General features: G+C 37.5%; 1 protein-coding gene across 2 annotated transcripts in view; it reads left to right on the top strand.

Annotated features, from left to right (window-relative positions):
* Nucleotides 1-416: 416 nt before the first annotated feature.
* The window catches only part of FRK (fyn related Src family tyrosine kinase), a 102,282-nt gene continuing 82,746 nt past the window's right edge, over nucleotides 417-19,952 (top strand). The window contains exon 1 of one of the 2 annotated variants that reach the window (XM_019809344.2): nucleotides 417-1,808. In XM_019809344.2, coding sequence (XP_019664903.1) covers nucleotides 1,435-1,808 — 374 coding nt within the window. In that variant the 5' untranslated portion in view covers nucleotides 417-1,434. The remainder of the gene's footprint in view (nucleotides 1,809-19,952) is intronic. The other variant, XM_002928639.4, reaches the window with a different exon arrangement.

The raw sequence follows: 19,952 nt of genomic DNA, 5'->3' as shown, positions 1-19,952 counted from the left end.
TATTAAATGTCTTATACAAAAACAAGTGACACATGATAAACGAGTTGAGAGCGGTCTCCACTAATGAAAATGGCAGAGTGTTGATCTGTCCACATTCTCTGCCTGGTTGTTCTTGGGATCCAGACCACACATTTGTGAGTCAGCTGCTGCAAACAAGAGGAAGCAGAGCAAACCCACTGCCCGTCAGGGTGGCTGTCTGCTCAGCCTTTTGCTCCTGAGGTCCTACCGATGAAGTCAGTCAGAATTCCTGTAGACCTGGAGCCAAAGTTGAACAGAAGGATTCCCAACAGCAGCACACATGCAGCCCTTCTACTCCTTCTCTCTACTGGTGCCGTGGTCTCTGTGTGTGTGTGTGTGTGTGTGTGTGTGTGTGTGTGTGTGTTTCAGAAATAGTACATGAGAGATGGGAAATTAAATGTCTCTGTGGGAAAAAGCCGTGTTACAGGTTCTCAGCATTTTAGTCAGCTGCTCTTGTATTTTTCCAGACTGTAAATATATTGTGAAGCTATTAAAAATCTATTCATAGTGATGAAAAAAGGTAGGAACTAAGTAGTTCTTTCCCAGTTTCCATTTGTCCAGTAACAAATACTAGACACTTTAATTACCCTTTTAATTTCCCCTAGTGGTGTCAAAATAATCCTACTCATCTTCATGAGGGGGGAGAAATCTGTGCTGGGAACATAGCAAGACTGTTTCCCTGGGCTAGCCTGTTTGTCCAGTAGCATGGACTTTGGCAGCTGTTTTAAGAGTTTGGCTTCCTGGTGAGGGCGCTGGTCTCTCTTGGGTGTGGGAAGGGAGAGGTAGAGAGGACGGGAATCTCTTAAATCACAGACAAAAGGAAACCAGGAAGTAAGGAGAAATTATTACAGTCTGCTCATAGCTCAGGATGGTAAAGGCAGTAGGTTCAGCTGGTTGGTTAATCATTAGCAAAAAGGAAAGAGCATTGGGGGTCAGGACAGGCCAGACCACAGAGACGGACTGGAAGCAGGGAGAGAGCTCCTGGCAGAGGCAAGATGGCATCTTACCTGCAGTTCACCTCTTTCTCTTAGGAACTTTTTCTCGGGACATAAAGCAAGATGACTCTTCTGTTCTCAGACATTTGTCTGAATAAAGCCCTCTTAATTTTAATTTTGCTGTGGGATTCCTAAGCAGACAAGAAGAAAGGACTTCTTCCCCTAGGCAGCCTCCCAGCTCCCACTCGTTTTTGCTTTGGGGCAGCAGCTCCGGCCACAGAAAGCAAGCAGGTGTGTGTTCCCAAGCGGGGATCACTGCGGGCAGATCTGCCCGTTGTTGTGAAGCAGGGCCTTTGCACTCTCTGAAGCCGAGGGAATTGGTGCTGACTTCCACGTTGCCTGGTGGAAGACGAGAAAGTGGATCTGCAGAGACTGAGGGGAGAGGGAGAAGCCCCTCTCCCCTCCTCCCTACCAGAGCACCATGGGCAACGTTTGTCTGAGGTTGCGGGCTTTCTTGCAGCCCTGTTTCCCCTGCTTGTTCCAGGAGGCCGACAAGCCGGTGGTGGTGATTGAGAACCCAGGGGCCCGCTGCTCCCCGGATCCTCCCCAGGTGCAGAGTCAGGAGCCCAGGAGAGGCCATGGCCACTACTTCGTGGCTCTGTTTGATTACCAGGCTCGGACTGCAGAGGACCTGAGCTTCCGCGCGGGTGACAAGCTCCAAGTCTTGGACACTTCCCGGGAAGGCTGGTGGTTCGCCAGGCACTTGGAGAAAAGGGGAGATAGCTCTGGCCAGCCGCTGCAGGGCTATATTCCTTCTAACTATGTGGCTGAGGACAGGAGCCTGCAGGCAGAGCCGTGAGTAGTACAAACCCACACTTTGTTTCTCAACTCTCTGAGGGCGGGTGTTGAGTTTTCCTTCTTACCTATCTGCAACTCCCTAATTTCCAAAGAGCTGCCCAGAAAGTATGAGGAAGTAATGGCAAGAACCTTCTAATTGAAAAACACCTCTCCTGCTAAGTGAAAGGGAAACTGTCAGGTAATTGTTGTGGAAATGACTTCTATTACAATACCTATACCCATGCGCCCGGGGTGCATCTTCATCAGTGTAAACAAATGGTGCATTTAACACCGGACCTTTTCTTTGGCTGTAAAATAAGTCATAACTCACTTTAATAACAGAACTGCATTTCGTTTGCAGGTGTATCACAGATCTTCCTTAAATCACACTTTCAAATCTGAAGTCCAGCTCTCTCTCTCTCTCTTTTAAAACTTTTGAAGCATCAACCCCAACCCTAAGTCTAATTTTAATCCTTTTTCATTCTCCTAGGCACACACAGGGCCAACCAACATAGAGGGTAACGTTTAGAAGATGCTAATTTTTCACTGTTTTTTCCCAGTGAAATCATGACTAGACTTTTTTCTTGGAGTACCAGGTATGGACTTATGCTACCCAAACTGTGATAGTTTGGAGCTTTTATAACGATTAGAAACTGGCCAGCTACAGATATTTAGTAGTTTTAACAAGGAAAGTGTAATGGCAGTATTTCCCCAGAGGAGGCAATAAAGACTACTCTGATATTTGAAAAAATCCAATGTATTATGATGGACCCCCAGAGGAATATTTTATATACTTAATCACTCATTCATCCATAGACTCATCCATCCACCTATCCATGCATCCATGCATCCATCCATCCAACCATGCAAGTGCCAGGCACGTAGTGGTGTGGCGAGTGGGGGAGGAGGGAGTTCATGCTAGTGGTGGTTGAACATAAAGTAGGTAAAAGGTTTGGTGGGTTGAGAAGCAATTGGGGACTGTTACTGGCCCTAACTTGTCCCTGCCTGGTTCCAGTGAAACCCAAGACTGGGAATGTCTCTCAGGACTCATTTCATAGAATGGATCCTTAGTAGAGGAATGAACCACTGGGGATTTACTCATTTTCTCATATGGTTCTCCTTTTTATGAGAGTTTTTATGAGAGTTGTGGCATACTTTACTAGCCCAGGGAATAAAATGGGGAAATACCACTGGGACAGTATTGCTGCTTTCTAAAGTCAAATACAAATACAGAAGGTTTGGTAATTTTTGAGATTCTTCCCAACACCAGGAACCTATACATGTTAAGAAGGGTCTTATTTTATACCCAAATAGAAATAAATTGAAATCTAGACTTTTGATGAATAGAATTGTTCTCAAATGAGAAAATCATCTGCGTAAACATTTGTTTTCCGTGATAATCTATAGGAAATACCATAGTCATTAAATGCTTACTTATGTGCATTTATGTTTTTACTACAATATGATTTATAGATATGGTATGGTAAGGTATGGTATTATGTATGTTTTATATTCAGTGCAACATATACGTACTATATGAATGAATACTGAAATATTAATACTAGAGTCTTGAACTCATAACTACTAATATTTTTTATCATTCTATTTTTTATTCATCATAAGTGTACTCTTTAATCCCCATCCCCTATTTCCCCCATCCTCCACCCACATCTCCTCTGGTAACTATCAGTTTGTTCTAGTCTCTAGTGAAGAATCTGTTTGTTGGCTTCTCTCTCTCTCTTTTTTCCCCCTTTCGCATTTGTTTTGTTTCTTAAATTTCACATATGAGTGAGATCATATGGTATTTGTCTTTCTCTGACTTACTGATTTCCCTCAGCTTTATACTCTCTTGTTCTATTCATGTTGCAAATGGCAAGATTTCATTCTTTTTATGGGTGTATAATATTCCATTATATATCTGTACATATCTATGTAAATATCTATCTGTATCTGTATCTATCACATCTTTATCCATTCATCTACCAATGGACACTTGGGCTGCTTCCATAGTTTGGGTATGGTAAATAATGCTGCAATAAATATAGGGATGGATGTATCGCTTTGAATTAAGTGTTTTTGTATATTTTTTGGTAAATACACAGTAGTATGATTACTGAATTATGGGATAGTTTTATTTTTAATTGTTTGAGGAAGTGGCTTCACCAGTTTGCCTTCCCACCAACAGTGCAAGAGGGTTCCTTTTTCTCTACATTCTCACCAACACTTGTTGTTTCTTGTATTTTTGGTTTTAGCCATTCTGACAGGTATGAAGTGATATCTCATTGTAGTTTTGACTTGCATTTCCCTGGTGATAAGTGATGTTGAGCATCTTTTCATGTGTCTGTTGGCTGTCTGTATGTCTTCATTGTAGAAATGTCTGTTCATATCTTCTGCCCATTTTTAAATTGTATTATTTGTTTTTTGGGATATTGAGTTGTATCAGTTCTTTATATATTTTTAATACTAACCCTTTATCAGATATGTCATTTTCAAATATCTTCTCCCATTCAGTAGGCTGCCTTTTAGTTGTATTGATAATGTCCTTCACTGTGCAGAAACTTGTTATTTTGGTGTAGTCCCAATAGGTTAGTTTTGCTTTTATTTACCTTGCTTTGGGAAACATAGCTAGAAAAATGTTATTAGGGCCAATGTCAGAGAGATTACTGCCTGTGCTCTCTTCCAGGATTTTTATGGTTTCAGGTCTCACATTTAGGTCTTTAATCCATTTTGAGTTTATTTTTCTGTATGATGAAAGAAAGTGGTCCAGTTTCACTGTTTTGGATGTTGCTGTCCAGTTTGCCCAACACTATATGTTGAAGAGACTGTCTTTTTCCCATTGTATATTCATTCCTCCTTTGTTGAAGATTAATTGACCATATAAATGTGGGTTTAGGGGTGCCTGGGTGGCTCAGTCAGTTAAGCATCTGCCTTCAGCTCAGGTCATGATCTCAGGGTCCTGGAATCGAACCCCGGGTTGGGCTCTCTGCTCAGCAGGGAGCCTGGTTCTCCCTCTCCCTGTGCTTCTTCCCCTGCTTATGCTCTCTCTTGCTCTCTATCATAAATAAATAAAATCTTAAAAAAAAATAAATGTGGGTTTATTTTGGGTTTTCTGTTCTATTCCATTGATTTATGTGTCTGTTTTTATGTCAGTAAATAAATAAAATCTTTAAAAAAATAAATGCGGGTTCATTTTGGGTTTTCTGTTCTATTCCATTGATTTATGTGTCTGTCTTTATGTCAGTACCATACTGTTTTAATTACTACTGCTTTGTAATAGAATTTGAAATCCAGAATTGTGGTACCTCTAGTTTTGTTTTTCTTTTTCAAGATTGCTTTGGCTATTTGAGGTCTTTTTTGATTCCATACAAATTTTAGGGTTCCTTGTTCTAGCTCTGTGAAAAATGCTGTGGTATTTTGATACAGATCACATTGAATGCGTAGATTGCTTTGGGTAGTATAGATTTCTTAGCAATATTTGTTCTTCTAACCCATGAGCTTGGAATGTCTTTTCATTTCTTTACATCATCTTGAATTTCTTTCAAAGGTGTTTTATGGTTTTATATTTGCAGATGACATGATACTATATGTAGAAAACCCTAAAGACTCCACCAAAAAAACTACTAGAACTGATAAATGAATTCAGTAAGTCTCAGGATACAAAATCGATGTACAGAAATCTGTTGAATTCCTATATGCTCATAGTGAAGCAGCAGAAAATGAAATTAAGAAAACAATCCCATTTACAATTGCACCAAAAACAATAAAATATCTAGGAATAAACTTAAAGAGGTGAAAGACCTGTACTCTGAAAACCATAGTCTACTAATTTTAAATGTATTTAATTTATATAACTGCTTAGGACCTCTGTTTGCTCATTTCTGAGGTCCCTGGGGTCACGTGGATCTTTGGGTTCCCCGATGGTCTGGGAACATGAGCTCTTACTGTTTCCTATGTAGTGGTTTAGCTACATTCATACTTGACAGAGAAGTAAATGCTGAAGAAGACAAGTAAACTGAAATAAGACAATTCAGAAGTGATAACATTCTGGGTAACAGGCTGAAGCAGTGTCCTTTGCTTATTTAGATTATATTTGCCTAACAGACACAAAGTAAGACTACTGAAATATCATAGCTATTTTTTTATTCTCATGGGCTATCTGTAACCAAGAATACTTTTTCTTTTCTGCACATAATCCCTGACCTTTTTCTCTTGGAACTGGTTCTCAGCAGTATTCCTATGTGTCACTACTGGCCTATAGTAGGCTCCCCTTGGGACCTTCACATGCACTGGAATAAGAGCTTCATGCCCAGAAGATGTTGCTACTGTGCCTCTTGGTCAACTTGGGCCATTTCTTTTTGCTTAAGTGTCCCCCATGGCCTTCATCTATGAACAGAGGTTATTAATGAGGGTTCTTGCCACCAAATGGCTAAATTCCTTCAGTACTTTCAGTGCAGGTAGCTGCAGCCTCTAGAATTCAAGTCCATTTCAAGTGATAGTGATTTAAACTTAAAAGGGAAGCAGTTAACAGTCTTCTGAGTGAGGGTGCCCAAGTGGCCCACACAGTGCCTTAGTACCCGGGGAATTACAAAAAGATGTCTTTTAATATCCTTCGTCATTGAGTGTTTCAATGTTTTACTTCATTTTTTCCTTTCAAATACTGTGGAAATTAATGTAATTTATTTTACAATGAGCTCTGTATATAGTATTACAGATTATTGTTTATATTTACATGTGTGAGACGGGAGGCAATGGGAAACCACTGAAAACTGGGCCATCTAATTCCTAAGTAGACTAGTTTAATGCAGTGCATGTTAGTATTTATCTGTTTGCATCTTTATTCTTGACTTGCTGAAATAAGGAAACAGTGCACATACTTCTGGCGTTACCAGTGTCAGGGCAATCAGTTGAAGGTTTTAGCATTTTTGTTTGTTTTTTTAATACTAAGAAGTAGAGACGTTAAAAAAAGAACTACGCTATTGGTAAAAGATAAACCAATTTAATACTAGATTGTTACTCCACCTTGAAATACCTTTTCTGAATACCTTGCATTACGTGATGTAATAAAGCCATTCTTAGTGACTTATTTCATCTCGAGGACAAGTTATGACATTCACCTTAACTTCAGTTTGAACTCCTCGGTCCTTTCACACTCAAGTGCTTCAACATCTTCAACACAGAATTCCTCGAAACCCTTGCTCTGAGAGTCTGATTACTCAGAACACCATTTATATTTTTTCTTTTTAAAAAAATTGTTTGTTTTTATTTAAATTCAATGAACGTATAATGTATTATTGGTTTCAGAGGTAGAGGTCAGTGATTCATCAGTCTTATATAACACCCAGTGCACATTACATCACGAGCCCTCCTTAATGCCCATCACCCTGTTACCCCATCCTCCCAACCCTCTCCCTTCCAGCAACCCTGTTTGTTTCCTATGATTAAGAGTCTCTTATGGTTTGTCTCCCTCTCTGCTTTCATCTTGTTTTATTTTTTCACTCTCTTCCCCTATGATCCTCTGTTTTGTTTCTTAAATTCCACATATCAGTGAGATCATATGATTATTGTCTTTTTTTGATTGACTTATCTCGCTTAGTATAACACCCTCTAGTTCCATCCACGTCGTCGTTGCAAATGGCCAGATTTCATTTTTTTGATGGCTGAGTAGTATTCCATCTGTTTACATTTTTTATTCACAGTGTTTTTAGAGATAAAGTTCACCCAGAAAATAATGGTATGGAAATTACATCTAAATCTTGGAGCCAAGAACAATGGCTTTAAATTCCATGTTTTTACTGTAAAAAAAAAAATTTAATTCAATATAGTGATGGAAAGCAAAATGGTCAGCAGTTGTACAATTTACATGTAGCAAATCATTTATCTACAAAGGGTTTAAAAAGTTCTTCGCCTAATGTCTAAGTGTGCTTTAGGTGGTACTCACATAATTTATACCAAATTAAACTACAAAAGCCTTCAGTGGAGAGCTTTTTCTCCTCCTTTCAATTGCCACATAAAGGCAGATTATTTCCAGTTCCTCTCCTATTCACCATTTTGTGAGCTGCTTTGAAAAAAAAAAAAATTGTACCTTGTAATTTTGTTGGTAGTTTATGCTATGAAATAAAAGTGTTAGAATTTTATGACGTATAAAGTAATGAAATTTCTCCCCATCTGTTTAGGGCATATTTTCCTAATTGTGTTCTATCAAAATTTTATCTAATTTAAGGTCATTGCCATTGTCTGTCTTGAAGAAGGTAACATTGAGAAATAAAGTGGTATATGCTCAGGAAGGGAATTCTTTTACCCCACCATTTTAAAATACAATTGGAGGGGCGCCTGGGTAGCTCAGTTGTTAAGAGGCTGCCTTCGGCTCGGCTCAGGGCATGATCCCGGGGTCCTGGGATCGAGTCCCACGTCTGGCTCCTCCACTGGGAGCCTGCTTCTTCCTCTCCCACTCCCCCTGCCTTGTGCTCCCTCTCTCGCTGGCTGTCTCTCTCTGTCAAATAAATAAATAAAATCTTAGAAGGAAGAAAAATAGAATTGGAACTTCACTATTTGGTGATTTCTTTTTTTTTTTTTTTTGGTGATTTCAGTACTGTTGAATTTGATAACTATCCAATGCAAGTTGTACATAGTGTTCCTAGTTATTTTCAAGCTAGATGTCAGTAGACTTCTTTCTCAGCTGGAAAATGAAGCCACCTTTTGAATCTTATTAGTGAACAATGTAGTTTAAAAATTAAAATTATTATTAATACACAAATAAATGAAGACATCATATATAGATATATATATATTTTGAGTACAATTGACATACAATGTAATATTAGTTGCAGGTGTACAATATAGTAATTTGACAAGTTAATACATTGTGCTCTGTTGACCACAAGCATAGCTATCATCTGTCCCCATATATTGCTATTACAATACCATTGACTATATTTCTTATGGCGTGCCCTTTTATCCCTATATTCATTCCATATCTGGAAGCCTGTGTCTCCCACTCTCCTGCACCCATTTTGCCCAGCCCCCATCCTCCTCCCCTCTGGCAGCCTCTGTTTGTTCTCTGTATTTATAGGTCTGACTCTGCTTTTTGTTTATTCGTTTGTTTTTCATTTTGTTTTGTTTTATGTGTGAAATCATTTGGTATTTGTCTTTTTTAGCTTGACTTATTTCATTTAGCATAATACCCTCAAGGTCCATCCATGTTGTCTAAAATGGCATGAGCTCTTCTTTTTTATGACTTCATAATATTTCAGATACCCCACATCTCCTTTATCTGTTCATCTATTGATGGACACTTAGGTTGCTTCCATATTTTGGTTATTGTAACTAATGCCGTAATAAACATAGGAGTGCATATGTCCTTTCAAATTAAGGTTTTCATTTTATTTGGGTAACTACCCATTAGTGGAATTTTTTGATCATATAATATTTTTATTTTTAATTTTTTGAGGAACTTCTGTAATATTTTCTACAGTGGCTGTACCAAAGGCATCAGTATATTCACAAACCAATGTGACATAGCTACCTTGAGTAGTTTAAATCACTAGAAAATCACCTACAGGCAAGTCATCCTATAATTGTTCTTTTTCCAGATCAATTGTTTCTTTCCCTTTGTGATAGTTTTCAGGGAAGACTAAGTGCATATATGTGGAAAATGAAAATAATGCATTTTCAGATTCTCCCCCTAGGACAAAGTATACTTAAATACCATTGTTTTAGAAACAAAGTAAAAAAGAGATTTCTGCATATAAGTAAAATATATCTTAAGAATACATATAGCTGTTATCAAAATAAATGTTTCAGATAAATCTAAAATAAGAATTTTAGGACAAATAATTTAAATTAATTAGAAAAATGTATTATTAAGTGACAGTATATTCTTACCTGTAGAATTATGATGTATTCTCTCCTAATCCTTTGATGTAAAGTAACAGATATGGTGCTAAAATAATTAATTTATAAAACATTACATCTCAGATATAATATATGGTTGGTTGTTCATATTAATATAATTATTATGCTTATGTTAACTGTGTATCTCTTAATTTGTTATATAATGAAATTTATGTAAGTTGTCACCATTTTCAAGAAAAAGGTAATTAACTGCTAAATTAAAATACATTTTATAAGAATAATGGCAAAGTCACAGAAGTGAGGAAAAGTGAAACCAACTGAACTGCACTAAAATCATAGTCAAAGGGCCCTGGGTGGCTCTGTTGGTTACGTATCCAACTCTTGATTTTGTCTCAGGTCATAATCTCAGGGTCCAGAGATCGAGCCTCCTGTTGGGCTCTCGCTGAGTGTGAAGTCTGCTTAATATTCTCTCTCTACCACTCCTTCTGCCCCTTCCCTGCCCTCCCCCTCTCTAAAAAAAAAAAAAATCACAATTAAAGTGTAAGTGTAATTAATAGCAGTTGAAAGTAGTTGCTGAATAGTAAAATTTGATTTACGTGTATCTCAAGATATCTTTGAGAAGCAATGAAGTGACATGACATGATATCTTTGAGAAGGAGTGAAGTGACATGGTATGGAGTCATTAAAATGAGTTAGGAGTAATTCTTAATCTTTTCTAAGAAAATTGATTAAATTGATAATACTTTGAAAGTTTCAACTGCAATATGCCATTCAAAACAACTCTTTCTAGGGGCGCCTGGGTGGCTCAGTCTGTTAAGCGTCTGCCTTTGGCTCAGGTCATGATCCTAGGGTCCTGGGATCGAGTCCCATATCGAGTCCCATATTGAGTCCCATATCGAGTCCCATATCGAGTCCCATATCGAGTCCCATATCGAGTCCCTGCTGAGCAGGGAGCCTCTTTCTCCCTCTCCTGCTCCCCCTGCTTGTGCTCTCTGTCTCTGTCAAATAAGTAAATAAAATCTTAAAAAAAAAAAAAAAAGAAAATGAACAACAACCAAAAAAAGCAACTCTTTCTCTAGTAACAGTATTGATTTTTTTTTCAGGTTTTCAACAAATTACTAATGATGGAAAAAATTTTATATACAAAAATAAATGAATACTATAAAAATTTTTTATATGGGTGAATTAACTTATAAGCTACTGTGCTTCAATCCTAAAGATTAGAGCCTAAATTCCAATTTAATCAGATTCGTTTTTTGAAAGAAATAATATTCTGTTGGTTTTTTTGAATTTGTTTGTATTCAGGTGAATTTATTTAAATGTTTAGTTTGCCTCTGTAGGTACCTCCTGGTATTTTTTTTTTTTTTTGATGAATAAAGGTCAAACATCTCACCAAACTAACATTGCCAAAGTAGACACAACCTTCTATACAATAAAGTAGGGCTAACTTTTGTTAAGCAACTATTATGTCCTGTCTACTAGGTCTCGAGGCTCCCAAGAGACCAACAAACAATTAACCCTGCCTGATTATCAACTCAGAAAATTCACTTTGGGCTTTCCATCTCTCCGTGAGAGAGTACTGCCATGAGATACCACGATATCACAAAGACAGATCAGAGCAATCTTTGGCTTCTTCTGCTGTATATTTTAACTAGGTCAAAATGTTAGTGGCATAGAATTTTAATCAAAATAGAATGCTAATTGCCCTTTTTAATGTGTTTAAGAACACAGGCCGTGTGACCAGATGATGTAGATTTGAGTCTGGCTCTGGCATGGCTTAGCTGTGTGAACTTGAGCAAATTATTTGACCCCTCTGCCTCAGTTTCTCATATGTAAAATAGGAATAAGAATGACACCTATCTTGTGGGGTCATGATATGACACAAATGTGATTTTTTGTGCAGAGCTTGACGTACGGTAAGGGCTTCATAAATGTTACCTATTATTGAGTTGTGTGGCTCCCCATTTACTTCTGTCTAAATAGAGCATATTTCATGTGTCTTCACTCTAGCCTCAGCTCACAGTATTTTCCCCCTGGAATGGGTTTCACAGGCTGAGCATCTTTTAGTCTGTTTTCCATAATCTCCCTCACTGCGGTCTTGGGCTTCACTTGGGCAGGGTGTCCTGCCTGCAAAAACCTCTCCCTCCTTTTTTCCTGACCAATGCTCACCCATTTTCAGTCTCACCCTGTTTGTTCCTCTCTCCCTGAAGCCTGCCTTTCTTTCTTTTCTTCCTTTTTTCCTCTTTCTTTCTTTTCTTTCTTTCTTATATTTTTATTTATTTGACAGAGAGAGAGAGAGCAAAAGCAGGGGGAGAGGGAGAAGCAGGGTCCCCAAAGAGCAGGGGGCCTGATGCAGGACTTGATCCCAGGATCCTGGGATCATGACCTGAGCTGAAGGCAGACGTTTAACTGACTGAGCCACATAGGCCCCCTCCCTGAAGCCTTTCTGGACTTCCTGGACTACATGAGGTGTTCCTGCTTAGAGCCTTTAACATCTTTGGTCACCATTGCTTATCTATTATCAGAGACTCTAAGCTCTGGGTGTGGGAGGTGGAGAGAGCTTGGTCCCCAGAGCTTAGTGTGGTGCCTATGCATAGTAAGCACTCCTAAATATTGTTTGGGTAAATGAATAATTAAATGAATGTTTGCTTATCTACAAATCTCAGATCTTTTAAAGAGCAACTGACAAAACTACTTTTTTTTTTTAACCGTTCGATTCTGAGTTGCTTTTTTACCTACCAGAAATATCTAATGAGTCTCTAAAGGCATAGGGCATTTTGCATTCATTTCTCAATGAATTGTTCATGTCTTAATTTTTGGTTAGACTCATAGTCATAATAGCATAGTTTCCAGGTCCCAGAAATTAGTGGCTCTGATCCACTCCTGGGGAAAAAAATACTTAGGGGTCACAGATTGATTTGAATATTATCCGTGATGTAGAATGAATATCAAGCCAGAAACAGATTGTGAATCTTATTGAAATGGTATTTAAAAATCACATACATACATAATAAATTACATTGTGGTTATACTTAGAGTAAAGGAATTATTGGCCTGAGCTTTTAAATGGACAGAAAACCAAAACCCAATTTACAAAATTAATGTCGTGGGGCCAGACTTGTAATTTCAGTTTTTATGCTTAACAGACATAATTTCAAATTATTATGTATATGAAATATTTTTCAGATTATGCATGCTGAAAGTTTGATGCTTTATTGAATATTAATAGATTTTCACTGTCATATTCTAAAACATTACCAAACACAATAATTATGTGCTCTTTTTACTAGTTTTCTTACTAATTAGCTGCTAATTTCTCTGCAGCATTTTCTGACTCCCATTTTTAATGGGGGTTCTTAAAACTTATTAGCACTGGAAAGATTGGACCAGTTTTTCTGGGGGAAGGTAGTTATGCAGATTGGTAATAGCTTAGATGGTATTTTAGACCTCCTTATGGCTGTTTTCCTGAAGCCTGCAACTCTTGTATAAGTTTATGTGGATTTTTTTGAAGATTAACGTAAGAAGAATTTTGCCGAACTATAGAGATGCAAATGTAGATCACGTGATCTATATTACACACCTTCATGCTTATTTAACTAATTTCAGATGCCCTACAGACTGTCCCTTGTGTATGATCTTTTTGTCATGATGTCATTTTTTTCTGCAAAGTTTTTAGATTTTTTCCTATTTAAAAATTGAATTAATTTTAGTGTTAGATTCTTTAATGTTTTTGTCTTCTTTTTTATTCGTATGCATATTTTGTAGTGCCTTTAAAGTCAGACTAAATTTCTCACTTAGAGATTTTTTCATGAATTTTGTGCCTTTTGAACGGTAAAATGAGAATGCAATTCAAGAAGTGCTGTAACTAAGAACTTTTGTAATTCAAGAAATACTATCACCGAGAACTTTTAAAATTTATATTAGGTATCTATTTTGAAAGGCATTTGGAATCTTATATCAAAATAAATATTTCCATTAACACAAATGTTGCATACCACATTGGCATCATGATTTAGATGATTCAAAACAATCCCATATGGTTCCTGTGAAAGGCCGGTATTATTGGTAGATTTAAAGTCACTCCGATGCTATTCCAATCTCACATATATCTTTTCTTCTATATCTGAATATTAATCAGTTACGACATACCAAGATTCTCATTAAGGAGGGACATCATGCTGTAAGCCCCAGAATTGTGCTGCTGGGAAAGTCCCTTCTAGGAAGTCACTATCTCTGGAGGGTGCCTGCGTTATTTCTATGAAGTAGGACTCAGGACACTTTCTCCAAAATCTCCTCAGCATTTCTAGTCATTGAGAAAGATAAGAGTCTATGAGATTCGTGTATCCATTCAGTAAGCATTTCGTGTATATTTACTTTATTAAAGGCACTTTTTTTGTATAATGGGAGATATCAAAATGAACAAGACAGTGCTTCTTCTCTAGAGAATTTTAACAATCTCTGGAGGTAAGACAAATAAACCAAGAATGTATGTCAGTGCCTGTCAGCCAAAGATCACCAGGAATATACCTGTGCTGGTTCCTTACTCCGTGTGGGGAAACAGAACACAGCATGGACAACAACAATGGACCATCTAAGTAAGAGCATGTTAGAAAGGATGCATTATAGAATTTGGAGGTTTAATTTTGGGGAGGGTTGAAAGAAGCAAGGCTTTGTCTGGATTGATTACTATCACTTCCTAGTGGGGATAACTGTATGATTGGGTATTTTAATAAATTTTGTTGAGAAGGAGGGAAGACGAGTTCAAGGTAAGGCTGTAACTGGTAAAGAACAACAGTAACTTGTGTTAGCCAAGATAAGGGGATGTTTGGCCATTTTTGTGGAAGGATAATATCCATGTCTTTGTGGGTATTCAGATGTGATTAAGAGTGATCTGATCTTGTGTGGGACTTGCTCCATCATGGTCACAGAGTGGCCTCATCTGATGTTGATGTTCTGTGAGGTTATGTTCAACAGGAGAATATCAAGGCCTACTTGTAGCATAAGTCCACCCCTTTGATGTCAGGGGCTGTTTTTCTTAGCTATCATAAGACAGGTGCTGATAAATGCCGTAAGAGCACAAACTGTCATGTGGCATGCACTTAAAAAAATTATTATTGGGGCGCCTGGGTGGCACAGCGGTTAAGCGTCTGCCTTCGGCTCAGGGCGTGATCCCGGCGTTATGGGATCGAGCCCCACGTCAGGCTCCTCAGCTATGAGCCTGCTTCTTCCTCTCCCACTCCCCCTGCTTGTGTTCCCTCTCTCGCTGGCTGTCTCTATCTCTGTCTAATAAATAAATAAAAAATCTTTAAAAAAAAAATTATTATTTAGTGAATGAATGAAGAAACAAATACATGGATCAGTCCTGGTTTGGGAAAAATCACACTTTTCTTTCAGGTTCAGCTCGTAAGACTCTTTTCTAAGGTTTTTTTCACCTTCATTGGAAGAATTCATAATTTATTCTTCCTATGACTTTGTATTTCTTGTTAATAAAATGATGGATATAAAGGTGGAATTTTGAATTTTGAAGGCATTCACACAGAGGTGTTACAGATGTCACAAGAATAAGAATTGCAGAATATTGTAGACTTCACAAGGATTATAAGAACCATACAGTGTGAGTCTAAGAAATAGGAGAAGGGGCCAAAGATCAGCTCTTTAGAAATGCCCATATTTTATAAGTCAAGCAGAGAAAGACAATTATCATATGGTTTCTCTCATCTATGGAACATAAGTACTAGGAAGATCGGTAGGAGAAGAAAGGGATAAAGAAAGGGGGGGTAATCAGAAGGGGGAATGAAGCATGAGAGGCTATGGACTCTGAGAAACAAACTGAGGGCTTCAGAGGGGAGAGGAGTGGGGGAATGGGATAGACTGGTGATGGGTAGTAAGGAGGGCACGTATTGCATGGTGCACTGGGTGTTATACACGACTAATGAATCATTGAACTTTACATCAAAAACCACGGATGTACTGTATGGTGACTAACATAATATAATAAAAATATTATTATAATAAAAAAAAAAGAAAAATCAGTACCAGTGCAATCTGGGAAAGACTCAGCTCTGTTTCCAAAGGCTTTGAAGGTGGAGGAAAGGGCAATGAGCTGCAGAGAGAATGAGTACAGTTAATAGAAGCTGGAAAGGCAAGAAGCAGATTCTCCCCTAGGGCCTCCAAAAACAAAAAGTGCAGCCCTGGAGACACTTTGCTTTTACCCCAGGGAGACCCGTTTTGGACATCTGACCTCCAGAATATAAGAAATAAATTTGAGTAAGATAACAAAAAAAAAAAAGAAAAAGAAAAAAAAAAAGAAATGCCCATATTTTAGGTAAGTGCAGTGTATAGATCACAGTAATGGCCCCGTTGGTTCACATCTCCTTGCATCCACACACTTAGGAAGTCTCCTCCCACACAAACTCTCAGTTTAGCCAATGGAATAGTAGTACATGTGACAAAAACAGAGATCGAAAAGTGCTTGCATCCTGGGACTTGCTTTCTTACTGTTCTTGGACTTCTGCAAGTACCATGAGAAAAACCCAAGCAAACCCCCTGGAGGATGAGAGACTGTGTGAAGAGAGGCCTTATTTGTCCCAGCTGAATTTCCAGCTGACCGGAGACTCACGGTCAAGCCCAGCTAAAATCAACAGAGTCCATCCCAAATCACTCACCTCTAGATTCATGAGTTAACTAAATAGTTGTTTTGAAGCAAAACCTAACTAATCAAGAAGAAGAAGAGCCAGTGAAAGAAACAGTGAAGAATTCATGAAAGTAGAACAAAAACAAACAGCATATTTTTCTAAATAATAAGATAGAATGTCAAGAAGGAGATTTTTGCGTCAAATGCTAAAGAAAGATTAGAGTAATGAGAAAGAGGTAAAAACTATTCACATTTCTTGGGATTATTGATGGCACTAAAAAGCAGTTTCATAAAGTAATTATAGTGATGTCATGAGGTGAAGAGAGTTTAACGAGGAACTTCATGCTTCATTCTAGGACTCTGCACTGGGAAGGTTAGGCTAGGCTGAGCCATAGGAAAGGATATTGTATGAATGGGCTTTGCACATGGGACTTGGGTCCATCTTGACCCTCAGGGAAAGCAAAATCAAGAGAGGCAGTTGGAACCCAGGTGAATAGAGCATGCATGGTCCTCAGGACTATGTCTGTTTGGTTTCAGGTTTCACCCTCTTAGGGCATCAAAGTTGGTGGCTTTTCAGCATCCTCTGGTGTGTTGGGATATTTAGCATTTGGTGGTTGGGGTTGAGCGAGAGTAGGTTGAGGGTTCATTTTTAGCATGGTTTGGCCTTCCCAAAATTGTTGGAAAAATTAATGAGTTTTTCTCTTTGGTGCTGTACTTCCAAGTTTTGGGGTCATGTGGGAAGACTGAACTCAGTCATTTAACAGCTCCTTAAGAATATTTCAATACTTAATTATATACCTTGCATCTACATTTTTATTTTTATTTATTCAATTTTAATTTTTTTTTTGCATCTGCACATTTAGTACTTATTTTCTATGGTATAATAGTAGTACTGTTTTATAAAATAAAGAATGCACTTAGATCTATCTCTTCCAGCAATGTTTTATATACGAAACACAATATATGGTCCTCTTTGTATTTTCCTAGAAGACAGGTGAGGAGTGGGTTAGGTAAGCCGTGACTATCTTCTATTGTATACTACAGTTAGAATATTCCTCTGTTTAGTTTTAAACTGTTATAATACAGTGAATACAGCAGTATTTCAGATAAAAGCAATACAAAAGTGACTCAATATCTTGTATCTGTATTATGCAATAGTTTATAGGAAAACAGGCAGTTACTGGTTTTGCTGCTGAATCATTTTGAACTCTGTGCTCTTACCAAAAGCCTAACTTAAGGAAGCAGTAGTTTAACAAAATGGAAAGTCATGCGATTGACTTAGTAGGTCCTGGTAAAGTGGTAGAAAGCAAAATAGTTTCATGATAGTTAGTGAAGATCAAAGAATCCCAACAGATGACTTTTCACTTATAATTATTTTGGTGCTTACTGAAACTCCTGATGGCTTTTAAAGCATAATTGCCCATTTCCCAAAAAATTTAATATTATAAAATATTCTAGTTTATCAATGGCTTTAAAAAAACTTATTTTTTTGAAAACATGTTTCATTACTACAAAATAATATATGCAAGCTTATGGTAAATTTTAAAACATAATGAATAGTGAACATCCATTTAACCAGCTAGCGCATGAGCTAGACTACTACTAATAATGGGCCATGAGTTCCTCCCCTGCCCCATCCCCAGAATAAAACCTTTTTCCTAGAAAGTGTTGATCGCAGCTCAGTTTCTAATAGCAAAAGACTAGAGTTACTCCAAATGCCCATTAATAGGAGAGGATAATTTGTGGTTTATTTATTCAATGGAATATTATACAGTAGTGAAAATGATTAGTTGAATGGCATGCAGCAGCATGGATGAATTTTGGAAGCATAATGTCGAGTGAAAAGAAAATTTCAAGAGACTGCATATAGTATGATTTTATTTTATAAAGTCTGCAAATAAGGGAAACCAAATAACATTGTTTGGGTAAGCACACATGTTAGTAAACTGTAAAATAAAGTAAGGGAATGATAAACAGTGGCTATCTGGTGTACTCATCTGAGTATTGTAAATTCTGTACTTTCGTAGAACACTTAAATGATTAGAAGTCACTTACGTCATGAGAAATAAAGGGTAGCAAATGTACTGGCCAAAAGGTCACATACAAATATTGTGATTGAACATTATCTAGTTCATGATTTTACCTTCCTCATAAAATGACTTTCACTGAATTGTCCTTTAATATTACCCTCCTAACATACATAAGAAAGATATAAAAACATACAGCTTTTGCAATTTCTGTTGTCATCATCCACTATGACTTTTAAGATGCCCTTCCCCCAAATTTCAATGACAAGAATCCTTAACCTGTAGACCTTGGACTCCTAGAGGCTCCAGAGATAGGCTTGAGACAGTCCACGAATCTTCTGAAACTGCATGTCAAATTTGTGTGATGTAGATTTGTGCATTTTTTAGGGTAAGGGTTATAGGTTTTATGATATTCTAAAAGGAACCATTTTAAAAAAGAAGGTGTAGGAACCTGTGTTATAAAATTAGCACAGGCAAAGTTTGTTTCTCTTGAAAGTTATTTACTTCCTTATAGCAGATAAGAAGAATTTTATTACACATCGCTTTTTTTTTTTTTTTAAATTCTTAGGTACTAGGAAGCTCAGTCCAGTTGAATGCTTGTTCACGATAACTATTTTTTACTTTAAGTCTGGCTTATTTTCTTCCTTCTTCTCTCTTCTTTTTTTTGAATCCTTTTTTTTTGTTCTTATAGAACAAATACTGAGTTTTATAGGGGTCTCTTATTATAACCTACTTTAATACATAAATAATAATTATCATTCTAGACATGTTTTACATTTTAAAACCTTAAATTAGAAAGAAAAAAGTAATTTTATATCTCAATCTGTATACTAATTAAAAAATACATTTTTAAATCATCTTTCTGAGCTTGATTGAGAGACTAATTCTAAGGCAAACACTACAAGTTGTTGGACAGAATACAGTTAATGATTTTGACAAAAACCCAACCTCACCACTCCTTTATGTTGCTCCCAGTTTTTTTCCCCGGTTCCAACACTGGTTGGTGCTGTCTCCCCTGCCTCTTACCTCATTTGTTCCCTTCTTAGTTTCAATCAGGCATACATCTTTGCTGGAGAACTTAACACAACCTCTCCGGCCTTTCTCCTTGTTCCTGGGATTGCAGGCAGTGTGTGTTTGTACACAGGTTGGATTCATTCTGGTTATCTCTTGATCTGCAGAGTGAGGCCGGGAAGTGCCATCAGGAGGGGCTTCAATCCCGTGTGAGACCCACGTGCCTTTGAGGAGAAACGCAGAAGGACCCTAGAAAAGGATTGAAACAAAGGGAAGGAGGGGAGTCAGTGGTTTAAAATGTGGGTAGAGAGGGCAGATGAATTTTAATAAACATCATAAAAGATGATATAAGGAAAAAACAGAAGATCCCATAAGCAAAAATAAAAGAATATAATGCTGGTGTTTAAGGAAATTAAAGGAAGTGAGACTGTGTGAGAAAGTGGGGTAGGAAAGGAGATTGATGAACAGGTAGATAATAACACGGGAAGACGAGATAAGGACGCCTTGCTAAGAATGGAAATAAGTCGGAAAAAATATGGACTTGTGGGGAAATTCGTGATTCTAGGCTTATGTTATTTTAACTGTGTTTTAAAAATTATCCCTGGGCTTTTATATTTGTGTTACATAAACATTTATGCT

The sequence above is a fragment of the Ailuropoda melanoleuca genome, chromosome 10 (genome assembly GCF_002007445.2).
Source record: "Ailuropoda melanoleuca isolate Jingjing chromosome 10, ASM200744v2, whole genome shotgun sequence".
In the NCBI taxonomy this organism is placed as follows: Eukaryota; Metazoa; Chordata; class Mammalia; order Carnivora; family Ursidae; genus Ailuropoda; species Ailuropoda melanoleuca.
This window is presented reverse-complemented; position numbering and strand designations above follow the sequence as displayed.